Raw genomic sequence first — 21,297 nt, forward strand, 5'->3', positions numbered from 1 at the left:
ATGCTCAAAACTTTGAGCATTGAAAATGAGTAGATCTGGTAAAGGGAAGGGCGTCTCCCATTTAAAAACTATGGCATGCCACAATTGCGTGACATTTGATTCTAACATATGGTAAGAAAAATATTATCAAATTTTATTTGTTATGGAAATATTAGTATTCATCTTGAATTTTGTCATCTATAATAATACCATTCGATATTTTGCATTTTCAATGGCTTTTATATGAAGTGATTGATTTATAAAGCCACTTAAAATATAATTATTATTTTTAAAAATTAACTTTTTAAATATGTATAATTAAAACATTATGGACAATTCAAAAAGAACAGAAAAATAAAGACGTGGATTAAACAATGAAAACATAAAAAGGACGACTAAAACAACAAAAGAAAGATGAAAAACAATCATAAAATTAAAAAACTTAAATGAAAAAGAAAAAGAATAAAAGATCCAGGATCATAAGTCATTGGTCAGTGTGATAACTGATAAGGGATAAAATCCAGGATAAAAAGTAACATTATTCTTCCTTACAAGTCTATAACATGAACATAAAATACCACAAAATACCACCTGGTCTAAAATCTTTGGAATGATGATGAACAAACTACAAGAATCTCCAATTAAACTTTGAAAGTTTAATGAATTTGGTAATAAGGAACAAACTCCATTCAAATCAATTCAAGAAAATCCAAAAGTTCTCCCCAAAAATTACAAACTAGGAACTGAAACCGAAAAGGCTATAAATTACAAAGTCATGGGGCAAACCCACCCAATCAGGTATTATTGCAGCTGCTTAAATAACAGATACAAACAATTTACTGTGTGAGAAACTACTGTAAACGGGGGAGCAATATTGATGGTGAAGGCAGAAACTAACTAAAATGCAAATCCCTGCGTCTCCATCTTGTCCCCACCATGCAATGATGTTGAAACTCGTATTCTTAGAACAATTACATACGGTACAATCCTACAGCTAGAAGTGACCCTTTTTTTGTTTCTGAAAAATACAAGGTTGAAGCTGAATGTTAAAGCAGCAAGGAGCCTGCAGAACAAATAAAAAAAAAAAAAAAAAAAAAGCTTACAGACAAGCAATTGAAGCCAGAGGACATCTAATTGAAGTTCATAACATGACATGACAAGTGGAAGTTGGAGACAGAAAAAAAATAAACAGCATCAACTATTAAAGACAAACACTCCTTTTCTAATGTGGACAAGTTGCATTTTTTCAATGTGGATAAGAAATCCACCATCAGTTCAGAAAATATTTTTTTGATAAGTTAAATATAGAGACAATACAATGAAAAGTGTTTTTAGTATATAAAGGATTGGGATAGGTCAATAAAATAAAATGAAATGATGAGAGAACTCGATAGAATGCAAAGAAGATGCTTCAAAAATTATATAGACAATAGATGCATTTGACCACCACCCTTCTCAGTTTTTCAATCCTGGAATTTGCTTCCCTAAGAGAACCTTATGTAGAAGTAGGGCCAACCCTTGAGGCAGGCAACATAGGCGGTTGCCTAATGCCCCCACCCCATAAAACAGATTTTGAAATATTTATATTTAATGTAATTTGTTATTCATTGAAATAAAAATAGAAAGGCCTCGTTTTAAACTTTTGTCTGAGGCCTCAATTTATAGTGGGCCACCTGTGTTGAACCATTAAACAAAGAACAAGAAAGGACTAAAACCCTGAATTTTACAGGTACAACATTTGATTGTGATAAAGCAGATGCTGTGAGGAAAACTACAGATTACAGTCAGTGCTTTAAGAACTTTGAGCATGACATAACTCTGGGTTCTAGAGCTACATAATGGTATATTCATATAGTGGGCAGACATCTCATAATATATTCAGCATTATAATTTTAGTTAAAACATGCAAGTAAGAGCATTACGCACCTCAGTATGATATTCTATATATTCCAGGCAAAGGAGCAGTTGAAGCTCCTATTGAACAAATGAAACTCATGCATGCACTAAGGCATGATAAATTTTTGAAACTCGCCGTCGGAATAATGGTTCCAGCCGAAATGAAGGAATTTCATTCTGCCACTGTTTAGCTTCGTACATCTCATTCCATGCCTGCACTATCTCATCAATTTTGAACCCTAGACCTGTAAAGAGCAGATTATTTCCAATATACTTATAATAATTAATTTCTAGAGCAGAATTTCAAATCAGTACAACATTCTACCTTCTAGTGCATTATCATTTGAACAGTGGTTCTTCACCATGACAGCTACATCTATTGGAGAAGCTCCAGCAAGCTCAAACTTCTCCATAGCAACTTCCAAACACTCATGCCATACTGGCAGTCCTAATTTGAATTCCACAATTGATCGCTCGTAGAGCATGGTGCCCCATAAGACATTTATCTGAGACCTTATATTTGCAGCCTGCTCCACAGCTTCCTGTGGTGATATATCTTTAAGTAATCCATCCAACCCCATTTTCTGGAACTGAGTTTTTGCACCCTTAGGCTCTGAAAGTTCACTTTGGCGTCGCTCTTCCAATTCTTCCCAGATCTGTATACCTTTCTCCATGTTGTCCTCAGCATTGTTATACAGCTGTAGAATTTCTGTAGAAGGGCATGTTTCCAGATCAACATTGCAACTAATTGCATAATACCAATGAAGTTTTGCCAGCTCAAACTGCTGCTGCCCAAGAGCTAGAAAGCCTTCATAGAAATCTGGTTTGATTTTCAGTGCTTCTTCATATCTCTTTCCTGCTTTTATATATTCTTTTTGTGCCCAATCATATGCAGCTTTGATCTGTGCAAGTATATGTTCTTTTGAAGCATCTTCTGTGACATGCACCCTCTTCCTTGCCCTTGACATGTGTACATTTCCCCAGTTGAACAATGCTAAAGCCGCCATCTCTTGGAACCTTGCTCCTGCCATGTCGAAAAGGTGTTGTGCTTCTTCACTTGTAACTGCCTCCTCCATGGCCTCAGAATAGAGCTTCAGCCCAACTACGTGAAGATCCAAGTATGTGTCAGATTCAAATCCAACATGGTTCTTGAACAGCTGTGCAAATTGGATTATCCAGTCTTCAATGCAAGATGACACCTTTAATTCCTTGCTTTTCACCGCGTCACCATTTTCAGCTATATTACTATGTGTTATGCTAGGCTTCTGCACCTCCTCATGCAGTCTCTCAAAGAATGGGTCTTGCTCAGGGTTAACGTCTACCAAGTACAGCCTGAAAAAACCCTGTGATTCTGCTGATGTTTCAGCCCACTGCAGTTCTTCATTACTAGTAATTGTAATCAAATCACCTTCTTGGTCCCTGTATTTGATAAGAACTGCTCTCGAGCTTGGAAACCGATCATGGACAACCTCCCTCAGTTGCAGAAGGCTACAATTAACTGGCAACTGAGCCCACCTTATGTCCTCCCCAAACACTAATTTCACAGTTTTCGTAGGCACTTCTTCCTTTACACTACGAATTTTCTCCTCTACAACCACCTTAACTTCAGCCTTCTTCTCCTCAACCTTTTCCTCAGCCACCTTCTTTTCACTCACAACCTTAGCCTTCTTCTCCTCTACTTTGTTGCTCTTCTTCTTCCGCATCTTTGCTTTAGCTACTTTTGGCTCTGGCAAGGCAAATGAAGGTTCAACATAATCTGGAGGCAACTCAATTACGGTATCATTTACCTTTAATCCTCTCTTCTCAAGTGCCTGCTTAACCCTTTCTGCAATCTCAAATGCCATGAGATTATTTGGCTCTACGTTCAACACAGTACTAACATCTCTCAGAGCCAAATCCAGCCTGTTCAAGGCCTCATAACACCTTGCCCTCTTCAACAGTGCCTTACTGTACCTAGGCGTAACTTCAAGTGCCAAGTTGCACTCATGGATTGCCCTAGGGTACTCACTCAGTCCCATCTGCATATAGCAAGCAGCCATGTTACTACGAAGATAGGAAACGTCTATATGATTTCTCGGAAGCAATTTGAGAGCTTTTTCATATTTCAACATAGCTCCTTCATGGTCCCTCTTCTGAAACAACTTGTTCCCCTCCTCCTTCAATTCTTGAGACATTGAAATAAAAATGGCTGTATCCTTATCATAGCCTTTTGAACTGCTCTCCCCAATTTTGTTTTGCTTTGGACTAGTATCAGATGACGTTTCTCCTAGCTGTTTCTTTTTCTTTCCACTATGCTTCCCCATTGCAAAACCCAAGAATCTGCAGAGTATAACAACCCCAACCTTTCGCAAGGTGGGGAGAGGGGGGTTAATTGTAGGACTTTACTCCCAAAAGGAACACCAAGAGTTCAATCCAATCCAACACACGGAAATTGAAGAATACCTACTTATTGAAACCAAGTTCTTATAAAAGATAAGCAAAAGGCATAGTTTCCATAAATTGTAACTAGGGAAGTCCCCAAAACCGAAAATAGTTCATTCTCATGAGATAATTACAGAATATCGAGGAAGACAGTTCTCCTATGCATTTCGTTTAGCATATTTGAAAGATTTTGATCTATAAAGGATCTGGAAAAACTTGTATTAGGTTTCTAAGTCAAGTTCCTTAATTCGGCAGAAAAAGAACTACTCTAGTAAAGGAAAAACATAAGAGCCATATAGTTAATGGGCTTTGCCTCGTAAAGGTAAAACATATAGGCATAGTTTCTTTTCTAAGTCAAATTCATCTGATTTTTATATATTTTGTTTACGAGAAAATAAAACCATTTCAATGGGCTTTGCCTTCCAATTTCCGTTTCCCTGCATACCAAACAGATTGTTGATCTAAACTCTCACTTTTATTGGAACACATTTCAATCAACTGGGGAACGTCCGAAAAATCCAACAAAATGTAGAAAACACATACCGTAGCAGAGAGGTTTCCCAATCAAAACAATTTATCAACGAGAGCCAAACCAAGTTTCGTTCCCATTAATCACTAAAAAATCCTGGCAATAACAGAAAACAGGAAACCAAAATTTAGAAAGGAAAAAAAAAAAACTTTCCACGAGAATGCTCGAAGATCCTTTCAGTATTAATTCGATAACATCGCAAAAAGAAATTTAGAGATTACCTATTCGCCATAAGCATGCTCCCAGGTAAAATCGTTGCTCAAGGATAATCGAGATCCCTAGACGCAAACGAGGAATCTATTCGTCTTGCCCTAATTCTAGTCGTAGGAAACTCGTGAGTGCTTAGCAGAGCACCATATCTCTAGATTTCACATGCCAAGTACCATATCTCTCAAGGCACCGCCGTACCAATTTGCTTGTCTCTTCGTGGAGAAGTAATCCTGACTCCTGATTGTGCACGCTTCTGTCCAAATTATTAAACAAATGACACGTGTACAACATATATTCCTATCATTTCATTTTTACTAACTAGAAAATAAATCTTATTAATGAAAAATATTTTAAACACAAAAAATTATATAAAAATAAATTAAATTTGACTTATTATAATATGTAAGTAAAATTATTTTTATTATAAAATAAATCTAATAGATTTTATAAAATTATATGAATTTATAGATTTATTTTTATATAATTTATTTATATATATATATCAATTTTTATCAATAATATGGTACAATTAAATTTAAATATATATATTGATGACGTGGGACCATCTCATGGCAGAATCGTTAAGAACTCACCGGACCGAAATTCCCAAAGAACTCATCCGACTGGACGTCACCTCCTTTTTCTTCCATAAGCTATTAATAACTTCTGATTGTCTGGGGATATTGGAACATCCTTGTCCAGTCTCAACTCACGAGATAAGCTATTGATTAATGAAAATTAATTTGTACTTACGTTAACTTTTTATAAAAAAGTGTACTCTTATCTGTAAATAAATTATTATTTTTTAATATAATCTACTTTTTTATAAATATCGGTGTCTATTTTAACTTGTAGTACGTATCATTACTTTTTGATTAATTTCTTATTGTTTGGAACATCCTCGTACGTCCAAATTGCCAAGATACGGCTTCAGCTCCAACGAGTTCAAGTTCAAAACAACAGACCCATGTACGTGTGAAAGTCAAGATCGACATGCAGAACGATTAGATGATAAAGTTGATACTGACAATGATTGTATTTGCTTTGCTTTGAAATAATCCTATTGCTATTGATTTGAAGGACCTTACCTTACTTGTGTTTTAAGAGAATGATGCCTTTACAGGTCCAAGGTGTCTGCAATATTGCTTAATTAGTACTATTGAAGTGTCTACTAAAAAGGGTCAAGTATTACTACTGATTCCTAATGCATTCCTATCAGCTTGGTACGAATTGGGCATTGATCAATAGCTGCTTGATCGCAGGCTGATGGTTGGCATTAATGCCCCCCAAATGTCTAGACAAGGCTGGCTCTAGTTGTGCTTATTAACTAGATGGCTTTTGAAATTATAGAAAGGGCAGCTAGCTTGACAAGGGTGTTATTGAGTAGAATAAACTATCTAGGATCAAAACATAGGTACCGGCAAAAGAAAATCTAGGAACTTCATGGAGTAGTTCTGCTTTAGCCATTGTAGATGCCAACTATGCCAATATCTTCAAGGGCCTAGTAATTCATGTGGGGTAGGTTTGTTGGTTATATCTGTTTTATATTTTCAATGTAACTTTTGGTGAAGATTGTTGGTTAAGCACTCCACTACCCCAAACTTGTTCTAGATGGCTAGGAAAAAAGAAAAAGAAAAAGCCGTGCAGGGTCCGTGTGTTCTCCTCGTCTCAAGTATAATGCCAAGATGCGAATACAAGACAAGGCCCACCGATCACATGCAAACCTTAAAAAGCTAGGCTACGCAATTGTGAAATTGCAAGCACAACTTTCGATAATTGATCACACCCGACACCAGTAGGCATTTATATCTGACAAATTTCAGTGCAAGGGTTGTCTAACGGAGGTTAGGTTCCAACTTGAGCTTTTCTTTCGGGCGTTCTATCTGACAAGTTATTGTATGCCACACTAAAGACAACTAGATAGTTCAGCTCTGTTAGCTAAGGGGGGATAATACTATTCAAGCTATTATGGGATAGATCCAAACAATCTATCTATGTGAGAATATCAAATGTTGAGGGTAGTACTGTTCATACAGGCCGGATATTTTTCTGACCCGATCTAAAATCTGGAAAATTGGATTCCGATTCCAGCCTTCCAGGTTTCGGTCTGGGTAAACCCGGTACCCAAGTCCTTTAAAAAAAACCCGTTGATTAAACCCACCCCTCGGGGCTCACTTCGACTCACTTCTCTCTCTCTCTCTCTCTCTCTCTAGTCTCTCACTCTCTCTCTCGTTGCGCTGCTGAGCAAAAACCCTAGGTCCCTAGCCACTGCCATCGTGACCCCGTCGCCTCATCTCTGTCACCGTCACCTCATCTTTGTCACCGTCGACCTTAGATTGTTATTCCGGTAAATCCCCCCCGACTCACTTCTCTCTCTCTCTCTAGTCTCTCGCTCTCTCTCTCGTTGCGCTGCGATAGAAGCAGAAACCCTAGGTCCCTAGCCGTCGCCATCGTGACCCTGTCGCCGCAGCTCCTTCGCCATCGCCACACCTATTTGTTGTTGAGATGGGTCGTGCAGTGGTGGATAGATGCTTTGACCATCTGTTTTCTGGTGGCCGTGTATTTTTGGAATATTTGGAAGCTTGTTTATTTTTTTAATCTGTATTGGGTATCGACTTATTTATGGATTCATTGATTCTCTATTTTATCTGTTTGGTTGTTGGGAAAGTTGAAGGAAAAAAAAGCCCAAATTTATTTACTTCGTCCTTTTCACTCCATATGTATAAATAATGTACTCATCCATGCTCTATTTGAGTCAAAGAGAAAGTTTCATAAACACCACAGTTTGAGTCCAATGTATCTGGAATTCTTGATGATCAAGTCAATGGCTTTTTGAGCTTAAAAAGCCTTCTTTAATCTTCGTGTTGATCTTTACTAAAGGTTTTTATTAAAAAAAAAAATCCGGATACAATCCAGAACCCAGATCCACCCAGATTTGAAACCCGGGTTCCGGTCCGAGTATACCCGAGTTCCTGAGTAGGAACCCGAATAAACACCCCTAATTTAGGGGATTGATCCGAATTGACTGTTGTACGATAGGTTCAGCATATGAATCGATGTTACTTAATTGGCTATTTAGCTTGCATAACTCAATTGGAATGAGACCTTTAAGCTGACTTTTGGCCAAAGAAATTTCTATCAAAGATGTTACATCTTTGGAAGCATATCTGACAAATAGTTATTACAAAAATCAAATGTTAAGATTCGAATTTTAGATAAACTATATGGGATTTTTCCATTGATATGATTATCAGAGAAATATAAAGTAGTTAAATAGACCAAGTTACCACAAGAATTCTTTATAATAAAAGTAATTTTATAATATGACGTACTATATAGGTCTGCAACCTGATCATGCCAAGTCAAATTTGGACCCAAATCGACCCCATCCGATGAATAGGAAAGTGTCAATCCAACTCAACCCGGCTCGGACCATTCGGGGTCAGTTCAGACCTTATTTATTTATTTAATTTATTTGTTTTTTTAAAAAAAAACAATCAATATTCGAGCTAGTGGTAAACTCAGGTTAGTATGCTGCTGTCTCCGTCATTGGCGAAGAAGAAGAAGTAGACGCTGTCTGGGTTCAAGGCGAGTAGCCAATGAACCCAACTGGTAAACTCAGGTCTGGGATTGGATTTGTCCCTTGGTCCATAACTCAAACAAGGATCCACTAAGGAGTGTTGGAAATCCATATTCGTAGGGGAATTTAGCGTTGTAATTCCGTTGAGAGAGAGAAAGAATGGTAATAAGTGAGGGGAGGTGGAGAAGCAAAGGAACTAGCTAGGGTTTCGCTGTTCGTTGGGGGTCAGAACGGACGCATAGTTTTTGAACTTTTAGAAAGCCTTGAAAGCAGTTATCAACATCCAAACGCAATCTTAGTCTTATCATTGCACAATTACAGAGAGAGAGAGAGGAATAGAAAAGAGATAAGTTAGAAAAATTGTTGTCAAGCTCTAGAATAGTACAGGGGAGGCTAACGGCCTGACATTCATCGGGTTCGATAGAGTCAAAACCGACTTTTGATGTCAATCCGACTTTTTCGGATTAGGTGTAATCAGGTCGCACCTTCGAGCTTCTTGCACAGGTTAGTACTACATCAAGTTACGTTAATTTATAAATTTAGTTTTATAAAATTTTTATGTAACTAAAACATTACATATATATATGTATATATATAAAGTGGAAGAATTCATTCAGTTATTTATTTGAAGTATCTTAGAAGACGTGGATTTAAAGATAAGCCAAAAACTTGGTCAATGGTGAGGACTTTAATGGGCCCTTTCTTCACTAGCATTTGAATGCTTGACTTCCAACTTTGTGTGACCGACTCTTTCTTAATCTATATATGTGGATTTTTTGCACGATTCATTTAGCTTGTCGTGCACAACAAGCATTTTCGGTACTTCCTTTCTTGATAAACAAATATTTTCAGAAACTCTTTCATGGTAATGGGAATACGAAGGGGGGGAAAAAGGCAACTTAACGTGGCAGCAAGCAATGCAAGTTCCCTTTGCACTGAAGGATTGTTCGAAAAAGTTTTAGTATTGGAATGTATTTTAATCTTGCCAATATGGGCCTTCGGCCTGCACAAACTTTCCTCAGTCCCTTGGATAGGGTAGGCCCGGCCTGATCTGAGTTCAATCAATCCTCGACAGCCAGCCAGGGCTATTAAAAATATTAGGTTTATTTATCATTGCCAATGGGCCTTTGGCCTACTTCCACTTTTCTCCCCACTCAGGCATGACCTATTATGTATCTACATATGCATTTACATATTTGTATAATATGACCTTAAATTAAATTGTATTAAATTATATATATTTAAAAATTTACATAGTTATGAATAGTATTTCTACAAATTTAAAGATATACTGTTCACTCTCTAAATATTATTTTATTACTTTTTTCTCTCTCCTCCCCCTCTCTCTCTCCACCAATAGATAGAATTTTAGGAAAAAAATTTTAGTGGGTGCTAAATGATAGAATTTACAGTGGTGCTAATTGTAAAATATATAAAAACTAATAATTTTGGAAAAAAAATAATAATATAATAATATTTTATTATTATTTGGCTCAAATATGCATAATCCAATGTGAGATTTTTTTTTTATATGCAAAATTAATTTCTAAAAAATGTGATTTTACATATACAAATAGAGAAACAAATGCTAAGCTCCTACGAGATCAAATTCTTTTGGTACTACAATTAACATATTGGCAACTCATGAATTTGTCTCTTCCATGTTCCAAGCATCGAACGAATGGACATAATTTTACCTCTTTACCATTTTTTCTAAAATAATATTAACCTCGAAACCCATTGAATCCCTAATACAAGATTAAATTTCGGAAAAACATCTTCTCCATCTCACACTAAATATAAAATATTAGATATTTTAAGTAGTTTACATTATATTACATTAAGGGTAATGTTCATCTATTTCCAAAAGAGAAGCGCTACAATCACAAAGAGATCTCATAAAAGTAAACTCACAAACTGATATAATTTCGTATGGAACATTAACTTACATTAATTTATAAATTTATTTTTATAAAATCTTTTTATCACTTAAGCATTTCTACCCCCATAAGCAAATTAGCACCTTCCATTGATTTTCTTTTTCAAGTTGCTGTTATACTTAAAAGTGGCAGCTGAGATTATTAAATAATTTCCCTAATTTTTATTATTATATGGGGGCAGGTAGATACGAATCAATAGGGGCTTAAAGGCAAAAGGTACCACTTAATTGGACTTCGATTTGAAGATTGTGATTATTTGGTAGAAGTTATTGAATTTTTTGCCTCTCGGATTATTAAATTTAATATCCTTTACCTACTCCTCTTTTCATTTCTTTTTTTTTTTTTCCCCTTTTCTTGTCTCCCTAGACTTCTAATGCTTACAAAATGATTTTACCTGCCCACTGTCCCATTGTAAAAGAAGATAATGGATTCATTTGGAGCAGCAACAATGTCAATCAAAGGGTATTTGGGTTTTGATTCTACACCATATTGATGATAGCATTTATATTTTTTTGGAGTTGTTTTTTATAAAGTTTCATTATTGCATTACTCTCTATATATGTCTATATTGTATTTACTTCTCCCAACTGTCTATAGATTGAATTTGGGGCCACCAAGCCTGACTTTACTTAAATATGCCCGTGATATTGACCTTACTATGATATAACACAAAGGGCTAGTTTGATTACATAAAATTAAACTATCTCATATAATTATTATAATTTTTTTAAACTTTCATATAAAATATAATAAATAATTTAATTTTTTTTAAATTTAAAACAAATATAATATTAAATTTTTAATAATTTTCAATAAAATATTTCTTCTGAAGTGAGTAACCAAACTATGTACGAGAGAAGAGTCGGGTCGTAGATCAATGCAGAGCACAATTTAGCAGTGTAGGCTACACCAACCACCATTATCGTAGTGGCAGCACAAGTTAGCCCACACCACACCATACTTCCATTATTGCCTTAAAAGCATCTCTCTTTGGGTATTATTATTATTTTGCTTGACACCATTTCTCTCATAGTTGTGCAGGATGTTTTGATGGGATTCTTTGTGTGTCTCGCATTTCTAGATATTTTATAATTATCGGATCATGAAGATAATCTCAAGCTTTTACTCAAATTTATGACCCTCAAGTGAGAGAGAAATCTACGCGGACAGCAATAAATATTACATAACTCACTTCGATCGTCGTCAGTGTCTCTCGCTATGTATACAAGAACTTAAAAAGGAGATTTGTTTTGCTTACCCACTTTGCTGTCAATTTCTAATACATGTACCCTTTCTGTCGAGTACTGCTGTTATTTTCACGTGAGCCATTAACTTCATTGCCATTGATCCCAAGAACTTTAACCGAGCCTGATGGCTGATGGCATATAGTTCCGTTCTTCAAATGGAAAACTTAGATTCAAACCTCCAACTCCCTTATTAAAAAACAAAAAAAAAAAAAAAACAAAGAAGAGGAAGAAGAAGAAGAAAGAAAGAAGAAAAAAAACAGAACTTAAACGGAGCAAGTATAGACACACAACACATTTTAGTATTTTAGTAGTGAATCCTTTCATGTGAACGTACAAGCATAGTAAATTTCAGAGAAAAATATATAAGTGGTCAATAAAAAAAAGTGATACACATGGTTGGATCTAAATCTACAAGTTTTAGGCTTTAGATCAACATAAATGGCTCAATGTAATCGTATTTATGGTGGGCAGGTCACCTATATAAAACGCTTTCTAGATCATGCATGCATGTTCACTGCCCCAATAGGACAGAAGTGATAATCTTTCATAGATTGCTCTATATTTATGGGGCCACGAGGTGGGTAGGTTCTAAATCTCATGCTCTGACTTCCACGTACATTTTTTGCTATCGCTCTCAAGTCTGAACAACCATCCAAGTTTCATAAAAGAAACGAAACAACGGGCCATCTAAAAAGCCAACAATTTAACCAATACATTTACTTCCTCTTCACCTCCTCCTTATCTATTTATATATCCCAAACTGCACCTCACATGTGAGCAGCTGAGCATCAACCAACCATGGACTGGTTCTCCTGGCTATCCAAGAGCGGCCTGGAGCCCTCCCTAATCTACGAATATGGCGTCGCTTTTGCTCGCAATGAGCTCCAACTAGAGGATGTAAATGACTTCAACCATGAGTTTCTTCAGAGCATGGGCATTTCAGTGGCCAAACACAGGCTGGAGATTCTCAAGCTTGCTAGGAAGGAGAATAGAGTAGGCCCAGGAACGCTTTCCGGGCTCATTCTGGCAATCAACAAAACCAAGAAGTGCTTGAACAAGTGTATAAACAAGTTGGTTTTCCGGGAAGACGTGTCGTTTAAGGCGGGGCCGGAGATGATACAGTATCGAGAGCATTGGAGAGGACGGTTGTTAAGGAGGCACAAGAGTGAGGATGTCAAGGAAGATGATTATAAGCCAGCACTGAAAAAGAGGAGCATAACGCTATCAGGACCTCTGGATGGAAGGGTGCAAGAGAAGGTTATGGTTAATACCAGAAGCTTGAAATTATCAGGGCCTTTGGATGGGAGGCAGCAAGAGAGAATCATGTACACAGCTAGGAGCCCAAGATTATCAGGGCCTTTGGACAGAAGGGTGCAAGAGAAAATGGTGTATACTGCTAAGAGCCCAAGATTACCAGGGCCTATAGATGGATGGGTCCCAGAGAGATCAATAATTACAACTAAAAGTCCAATGCTATCTGGGAATGTAATGGAGGGAAGAATGCAGGAGAGGCTGATGGTCAGGAGTCCTGGTCCTCTGGATGGAAAGGCTTCAAGTCCAATGGTTTCCAGCCAATATAACCAAGAAAAGGTGGATGTTGATTATGATGATCATTCACTGTGGGCTGCATTGTTTCATGATATGAAACCCACTTGAATTTTCTGCTTTCTTCTGCTTCTTCTTCTTTTTTTGGCATCAGAGGGATATTATTTGTATGGCTTTGAAGGCTTGTTTGCCTGTATGTGATATATATCTGGAGTGAATAAATATTGGGATTTTTGTTTTTTGAGTATTGACTTTAGTAGCTTATCTCATCTTGATCAGGTCATCCATTCACAAACTAAAAACGTTGCAAGGATTCTTAATTTCTAGCAGTCAATATCTATGCATGGATTTCTGGTGTGTGCTTGAATTTTGGGTTTGTCAATCTTTTCTTAATTTCTAATATGTTTATGCACAATTGTGTTTGATGAAAAAACACAACAAAGCCCTTTGTTTACAAGGCTAATTAATGGCTAAATCCCAGCTGCTGAGAGTAACATAATACAAACCTTTGGTTAAAAGTTAAAAGTGGATTGCTCATGCTGTGAATAATTCCTGCCCAAGACATGGTACGGATCTGAAAGACAAGCACATACTGGGAGAGAGATATCTCTAACATCGAACTTATTTTCTAAAACAGATGCTATACTTCATATGATACATTAAGTTGACTCTGTTCACATGCCAAAAATGTTAAGTTCGATGCTATATCGTCCGATCACCGAAGAGATTTCATGCTTATAAATTGCTGGCTTAATGCCATATGGCATGCATGCCCATTGTATGCATCTAATTAAGTTGACTGTGTTCACATGCCAATAATGTTAAGCCTCCAGTCCCTCCTTCCCCAGTTCAATTTATCAAGGAGAAATAAGTTCCAATCGTGGTCATACACAGAAACCCCAGCATTTTATTCATATATAAGAATGAAAAAGTAGATTCATATTACAACAAGAATACGTATACAATAGACTGTTACGGCCTAGAAAAAAGTCGGATTGATGATTCGTGCACAAACATCCACTGCACTACTGACGCCAGTATTATTCAAAACGTGCTCCAGTATTATGTCTAGTGAAAGATATATGCCCCACCATGTTAATCTCAATGATTTGTACTCTGAGGCAGCCTGAAGGATCCCCCTGAATATAGCATTTGGTAAACAGGCTTTATCCTGGTAGTTAGAATAATGCTCAAGATGGTACCCACACCACAGACACCAGCCAGAACCAGAAAGGTGAGTCTAAAGCAATTTGGACCCAAGCAAGAGAGACCCGAACCAATCCGATCGATTCCATGCTGTTTTGCTGCCTCGTGATCATATATATACCCTGCTAGGAGACCAGAGAAAAGGAATGCGCCAATTGGATTCCCTAACGCCATAAAATTGCTGAATAAACCGAAGTTCTTCAGGCCAAATAGCTCAGAGACAGTGGGAATCATGACAGAAAATTGCACTCCAAAGCAAATACCAATCAATGCAGTTGCAATATAAAGTGTGCCGTCCATCGCGGAAGCAAACAGAAGGTATGTAACAATCATGATTATTTGAGTCAATGACATCCAGACTGTCCGAGGAGTTGTCCTAGACCTGCAAAGAATGAAACCCCGCTCCAAATTATGATAACAGCCAATGGAAATAACAAAATATATGGAGGCAACACAGTATTTACGACAACGTGGTAATGCTTTTTTTTTTTTTTATCAGTGACATGGTAATGCTAATTAATAACAGCAAATTATTGGAGAAAATTAGCTGAATCTCCAATCCTATTTGCTTGCATATACCGTTGAAATAATATTATGTACAAAGTATATGCTTTTGCCAGGAGTTGGCAAGGTTCAATTGAGAGTTTGAAGATAAGTTTGTTGCTTATATTCAATAACCACTCTATAACTTATATGTTCAAACTATGCATCTCATAAAAGGAGATCAATTTAGCAGTCAATAAAATGCCATATTTTCTAGAGATGATACACCCTTATGTTTGAAACATCTTTAATCTTCAAAATTCATCTCAGATTAACAACTAACTAAGATCAGAACCATGCAAAGTGGTTGGCAGAAACAATTATAGGAAGCACCCCGCTTCATTTCAACTGCCTGTGGTGAAGAAATGAGAATAGATGGTACTAACCTGACAAAATGTTCAGAAACAACTCCACCTCCAAGACGACCCACAAAATTGCAAAAACTGAAGAGCGACAGCAAGATTTTTGTATCATGCACACCTTGTGCAATCCCAATCTGGGCTAGATTATTAAGAACCGTCACCCCAGAACCAACCCCAACAAAATAAACCAAGAACAGAAGCCAGAAGTCTGCCTTCATTACAACTTCACTAAAGGTAAAATCATCCCCCTTTTGGGCCGCCTCTTCTTCTTCACTGCTCCCTCACCCTCAGCCAGAAGCATAGCCACCTCAGATGCATCATCATTTTCACGAAAGCTTCCAAGGTTTGTTGTTGATGAAGATGGTGTCAGCAGTGGTTCAGTTTTGTCTACATTGCCTTCTTCTTGAGTCAGACGGCCTGAAGACCCAATTGATGGTTCTAATGTCCCCAGCTTACTTGGTTTCATGGGGTACAACGTCATTTTCACAGGGATTGCAAGTGGAGCCATGAGAAGGAGAATCATTATTAAAACAAAAGTATAGGAAATAGAAGTACTTAAAGAAAGCGCATCACTCATTATTGTGGTTGTAAGAAGATATACGCCAAGCACAATACTTGCCACTTGGATGAAAAGAAAGTGGCCCTGTTCAACAGAATCTTCACCAGAAGCCGGAGTACATGGCCTAACAAAATACATCATAATAAAACATAGCATAGGAATCCCAAGTGCGAGGAACAACAGAAGATTAGAGGAGGAACTATGAAGCAGTACACTGTAGATTTCTGTAAATACCGCAGCACTGAGCCCCACGTAACCTTTGAGAATACCTGCAACAGTGCCTCGGCTGAGAGGGAAGTTTCTCATATTGGTTACAAGAACAGCTGTGCTAAACCAAGCATTACTATTGGCCGCAACACAAAGAGCAAGACACAACTGCAATATAATATAGGTACCAAGATGACAATTAGATCTTTTTGGTTGAAAATATCCGGATTTGAGCTATACGTGCCCCAGCAACCACATTTCCAATCATACATATCCACCAATTGATGTTACAAAAGAAGCTGCCTCTATGCTTATAACTAACTGCCTTATAACTAACTGCCTACATATACACTATCACTTACACTTATGACTGATTATTCAAAGTTATCAATGCAGGGATGCTCATTGCAGTTAAAGAAAACGTAAGGAAGTAACCCATATAAAGGGCGACTTATAGATGATGTACATTGAGCAGAAAAATGGCATCTTAGTTGTATGGAACTATGGATACCTCTTGCACACAAACATACAAAGCCAGATATAGAGTTTAACAGTTCAAACACATTGACATGAACCAAAGAATCATGAGATGAACAGAAAAGTTCGAGAACTTGGAATTTAGAAAGAAAAAGTTTGAGAATTGGGCATGAAGATAGGATAAAACCTAGATAATGCAAGTTCAGATGAGTCCGACTTACCCATTAAAGAGGATTCATTCACCACCACCTGAGAAAACTTCGCATTTTTCATACCCACTATTCCATAAGGACAATTACCAAAAATTACCAGGTTAGAAAGTAAACTTAGTACATATGTTGAACCGTACCATTATTAATCAACAAGGAAGAGTGCCAGCTCAAAAATTAACCAGCAAATCCCCGAGAAATGTAAAGTTGAAATCAATAAAATCTATTACGGCCAAATAAAAGGTAACAATTCAGTCTTGATATACAATTGTTATTGGATAACAGTTTAACTCTAAAGTCTAAATATAAGGGGAATACCGAATTGAACAAATATAAATAATCGTCAGTAAATTTAAGAGAATCCCAATATGAGCTATTAATTAAATCGACAAGAAATCAAAATTAAGAGACGGGTATGAAAAATCTAAGGGATAAAAACCTTATATTTAAGACGAACTTACCGACCAGTAAGGAAGGGACTGCACAGTTCTGCTCACAGCGAGCCAGAGAACGCCATAACCAGAGAAGCAAGCCAGAGAACCAATCAAGAGAACAACCCAAGGAGGGAACTTGTCACAGGCTAAGCCTGGAACGAGGCCAACGTTCTCGCCGATATCGTTGAAGACACCGATCATGGTGAGCTGGTGCTGATTCAAACCCATAATTGATTTCAGGGAATGCGAGTAGAGCGGGAAGACGTATGCATTTCCTGATGCTATCTGGACCCAAACTGCAGCACCCAACCCGACCCATGGTGGCCTTGTCCCTGCTTTCAACGCCACCATTGACGGATTCTATTGTGCTCAACAACCAGTCAGCTTATGTTGTGAATTCACAGTTTCAAAGAATTCGAGCAGGCAGAGAGAGAGAGAGAGAGAGAGAGAGAGGAAAGAGAGGCGAAGAAGTGACAGTATATGGCATTTGTGTTTATTTGGTGTAGGTGTGAATCACTGCATATGTGACATTTCTTGGCATTTGATTTTTGGAGGTCCCTGCGGTTGAAGTTTCCTCCATGGCAAATGACATTTTCTTTTTCTCCTTTTAATATTTTCTCCGTTGTAGTTTTTTTTTTTTTGTTTTTTTGAACAATTATCCGTTGTAGACTTGTAGTTGTATCATTGGTACAGTGGCACCTTCTTCTCTAGAAACTACGACACGTCAGTTAACACTAGGATGAGTGTTAATTTCTTTGCTTTTTTATAAGCTTTATGGTACACACAATAGTGCAATGTCGCACAAAAGTCCAATTGAATGTATATAATTATATAATAATACTAAATATAGTCCCAATGTGTTTAAAGGCTGATTTGATTATATAAAATTAAATTATTTTATTTTATCTTATATAATTATTACAATTTTTCTAAATTATTACGTAAAATATAATAAATACTTAAAATTTTTCAAATTTATAAACAAAATTATAAACAAAAATTATATTATAATAATATTTTATTCAACTTTCAACAAAACACTATCTCATTTCATCTTAATTACGTAACCAAACGAGGCCTAACTTTTTTTTAAAAAAAAAAATTATTCTAAATGTATCCTTCTTTTTTTAAAAATATGTGTAAAGTTTACATCCCTTAAAATTGTAAAATAATTACATAGACGATTGATCCATTTATCTCGGCCATGGTGGGACCTTTGTTGCTTTGTATTATTCATTATTATATTTGGGGTAGTGTTCAAAGTCTTAAAATTGTAGAATCTATTTAGCTTGTGAAAAAGAGATTATAAATTATTTTTTTTCCTTAAAATAATATCACAGTTATTTTTGGGGTTGAAGTTACTCAAGGTTGCAACTTGCAAGTCAAGATGTTGCATTTTTAGATAAAAAGAAAGAGGGATGATGAAGGGTAGATATATGTACATGAAATATAAGATTATAGACTAAGCAAAAGCCTATTTGACTGACCAAATCACCAAACCATATTCAAAAACTTAAAAAAAATTAAATAAATAAAAAAAATAAGTAATGTTATATATAATCGTAGAGTGTGCAAGCGTTATGCATTCGTTTTAAAAAAGAGCGATGTCTACTATTAAAAAATTAATTTTTTTTCTTATTAATCTCATATTTATTCACTTTTTTCAAGTGATTGTACAGTACTTGCACACTCATGATTATAACTATAATTTTTCTGAAAACATCTAAAGATTAGAGAAAACGAAAGATATCATTAATGATGTGTTAATGACGATCCAACGAGAGTAGTTTGTAAGAGAAGCATTTGGGATGTTTTGTTTTTCCTTTTGTAAAGAAAAAGATGGGATGTTAAGAATCTAGAGAATGTGCCTTTCTTTTTTGGGAGGCGAAGGGGAGAATTGTGCCGTTCAAACCAACATAAATCCCTGTTTTTTTTTTTAGCCCTGGCTGTAGAAATTTAGAATCCACTACACTTGCCGATATGCTCTCCCCTTTTTTTTTAAAAAAAAAAAAAATTCTTATTAAATTGCAATTATATTCTTAAATGAATTTTGTTGCAGAAAAATGATAGTGGTCCTTGTGAGGGATCTGATTTATCCCATTGCATTTTTTTTTTTTTTTTTACGTAGTGATTAAGAAAATATTATTTAATAATATTATAAATTTTTTTTTTAAATATTTAAAAGTATTTTTTTTCATATTATTTTTTTAACATTTTTAAATATTTAAAAAAAATATAATATTATTAAACAATAAGTTTTTAATCATTATATTAAAAAAAAAGGGAGGGGAACATTATTCGAATGTTGCCACACAACAAGGAGAAAGGACAGAAACGTGTGACGGTAACGTCCTAAATTTGAGGGCCTTGGAGCCACGTGTGTTGATTAATGTAGTCTTACGTTTTCATACGCGTCTCTTCCCTACCATATATTCCGGATTGATGTGCTCCCTGCGATTGATTGTCTTTTTCATATTTTCAGCACTGGAATCCTAATTTTTTATTATAAATTAATCATTTTACTTTCTTATCACAATTATGACAAACTAACTTATAATAATCTCATTTATTTCTGAATAATAAGGTGGGATTTTGAAAGTAAAGTGAAAAGTTAAAAATTAAATAAAATATTATTTTAATATTTAAAAATTATTTATTATATTTTATGTGAGAATTTGTAACAATTATAATGATTAGATTAGATTAAATGGACTGAAATCATTTTTATATCCAAACATAGCCTAAATGAAAACTTAAATAAATTATTAGAGAAAAATCAAAGTTTGCTAATATTTATCTAGAAATGATCCTAATTAAAATATTATTTGCCAAGATCCCTTTATAAAAAAATTTTTAAAAAAAAAGAAAAAAAAATGATTCGAAACATACTTTTAGGATGTACAAATCCACACAATTTCTTTAAAAAAATAGTATCTATTATTATAAAAATATTTTTTATGTAGATTATAAATTTATCTACTATTTTCAAAAGAAGTACAAAAAAATAAAATATTTTAAAACTGTAAATATTATTTCTTTAAAAAAAAAAAAAAAAAGTCTCAAATGTATGTGCGGAGAGCCCGCAAAGCGGATTCAATACAAGTAGAGTCTCGAGACGAACTTAAATCCTAGTCTGACCCAAAGAATAGAATGTTATTAAAACAGAAGTATGAATAATAGAAGCAGAAAATGTACTACTCAGTTTTTGTAGCATTGAAGGAAGACTCATGTAGCACATGTTGTCAGGGGAATTGGGAAAGACGTCTCTATTGTAGCACATGCGGTTCTCTCTCTATTCTCCCAAATCCTTGGTACGTAGACATGTGGGAATTGAGAATGGACGAGAGATATTGACAAATCTGGGGAGCTGGAGCTGGAGCTGCATCATCATGTTAAGATACAAGAGCGTGTAGTTTCTTCCGCTTCCTCTAACCAGCAATAAGGCAGTTTCTTTGAAGGAGCAGAGATCAGTTTGAAGGGGATTTTGTCGTCTTCACCGCATGTTTTGGCGACATACCCAACTTGCAAACGCTTGGATTGAATCGATACCTATTTTTTATATATAGGCTTTAGGGCTTGTTTAAGTCAAGCAAGTTTAAGGGTAATTGTAAAGATTATAGCTTTGTGCTTGGGAAAATACTACCTATACGGCTTGAAAGCCTTGCAACTTACGCAGCTTATGCACTCGTGTCTTTAGCTGTAACTTTCTCCCTCCCTACAACCCAACAATAGCCCATGTGAATTTTATAGAGTACCCCCACATTTTGTGTATTTTCTGCCATCTTAAAGAGATTTTGTCATCTATTGACAAAAGAACTTAATTTCTCGGCCCAAGATGACAGCAATATGAAGTTTGAGCTCAGGTTTTAGAATCTTGGGTCCATGTCACCTCGACGACAGAACATTATTTTAGCAATGGAAGGCCCATTTTATTCATCTTTTACATTGCATTC

At 35.9% G+C, this 21,297-nt stretch overlaps 2 protein-coding genes and 1 pseudogene across 3 annotated transcripts; 1 reads left to right on the top strand and 2 right to left on the bottom strand.

The window, feature by feature from the left end:
* Positions 1-643: 643 nt before the first annotated feature.
* LOC121248911 (protein PHOX1-like) lies at positions 644-5,260 on the bottom strand. 2 transcript variants are annotated; one of them, XM_041147525.1, is made up of 5 exons: positions 5,047-5,260; positions 4,840-4,921; positions 2,201-4,194; positions 1,906-2,120; positions 644-1,042 (listed from the first exon to the last, which is right to left on the bottom strand). In XM_041147525.1, the coding sequence occupies exons 3-4, from the start codon at positions 4,176-4,178 to the stop codon at positions 1,972-1,974; spliced, it is 2,127 nt and encodes a 708-aa protein (XP_041003459.1). In that variant the 5' UTR covers positions 4,179-4,194; positions 4,840-4,921; positions 5,047-5,260; the 3' UTR covers positions 644-1,042; positions 1,906-1,971. The 2 variants fall into 2 exon arrangements, with proteins under 2 accessions (XP_041003459.1, XP_041003458.1); XM_041147524.1 differs by having other exon boundaries at positions 2,201-4,217; positions 5,047-5,259.
* A 7,134-nt stretch (positions 5,261-12,394) lies between these two features.
* On the top strand, positions 12,395-13,603 carry LOC121248913. Its single transcript, XM_041147527.1, has one exon. It carries the CDS (start codon positions 12,601-12,603, stop codon positions 13,456-13,458), a length of 858 nt encoding a protein of 285 aa, XP_041003461.1. The 5' UTR covers positions 12,395-12,600; the 3' UTR covers positions 13,459-13,603.
* Positions 13,604-14,234: 631 nt separating this feature from the next.
* On the bottom strand, positions 14,235-17,949 carry LOC121248912 (annotated as a pseudogene).
* Between the last annotated feature and the right edge of the window lie 3,348 nt (positions 17,950-21,297).

The sequence above is a fragment of the Juglans microcarpa x Juglans regia genome, chromosome 2D, assembly GCF_004785595.1.
Source record: "Juglans microcarpa x Juglans regia isolate MS1-56 chromosome 2D, Jm3101_v1.0, whole genome shotgun sequence".
In the NCBI taxonomy this organism is placed as follows: domain Eukaryota; kingdom Viridiplantae; phylum Streptophyta; class Magnoliopsida; order Fagales; family Juglandaceae; genus Juglans; species Juglans microcarpa x Juglans regia.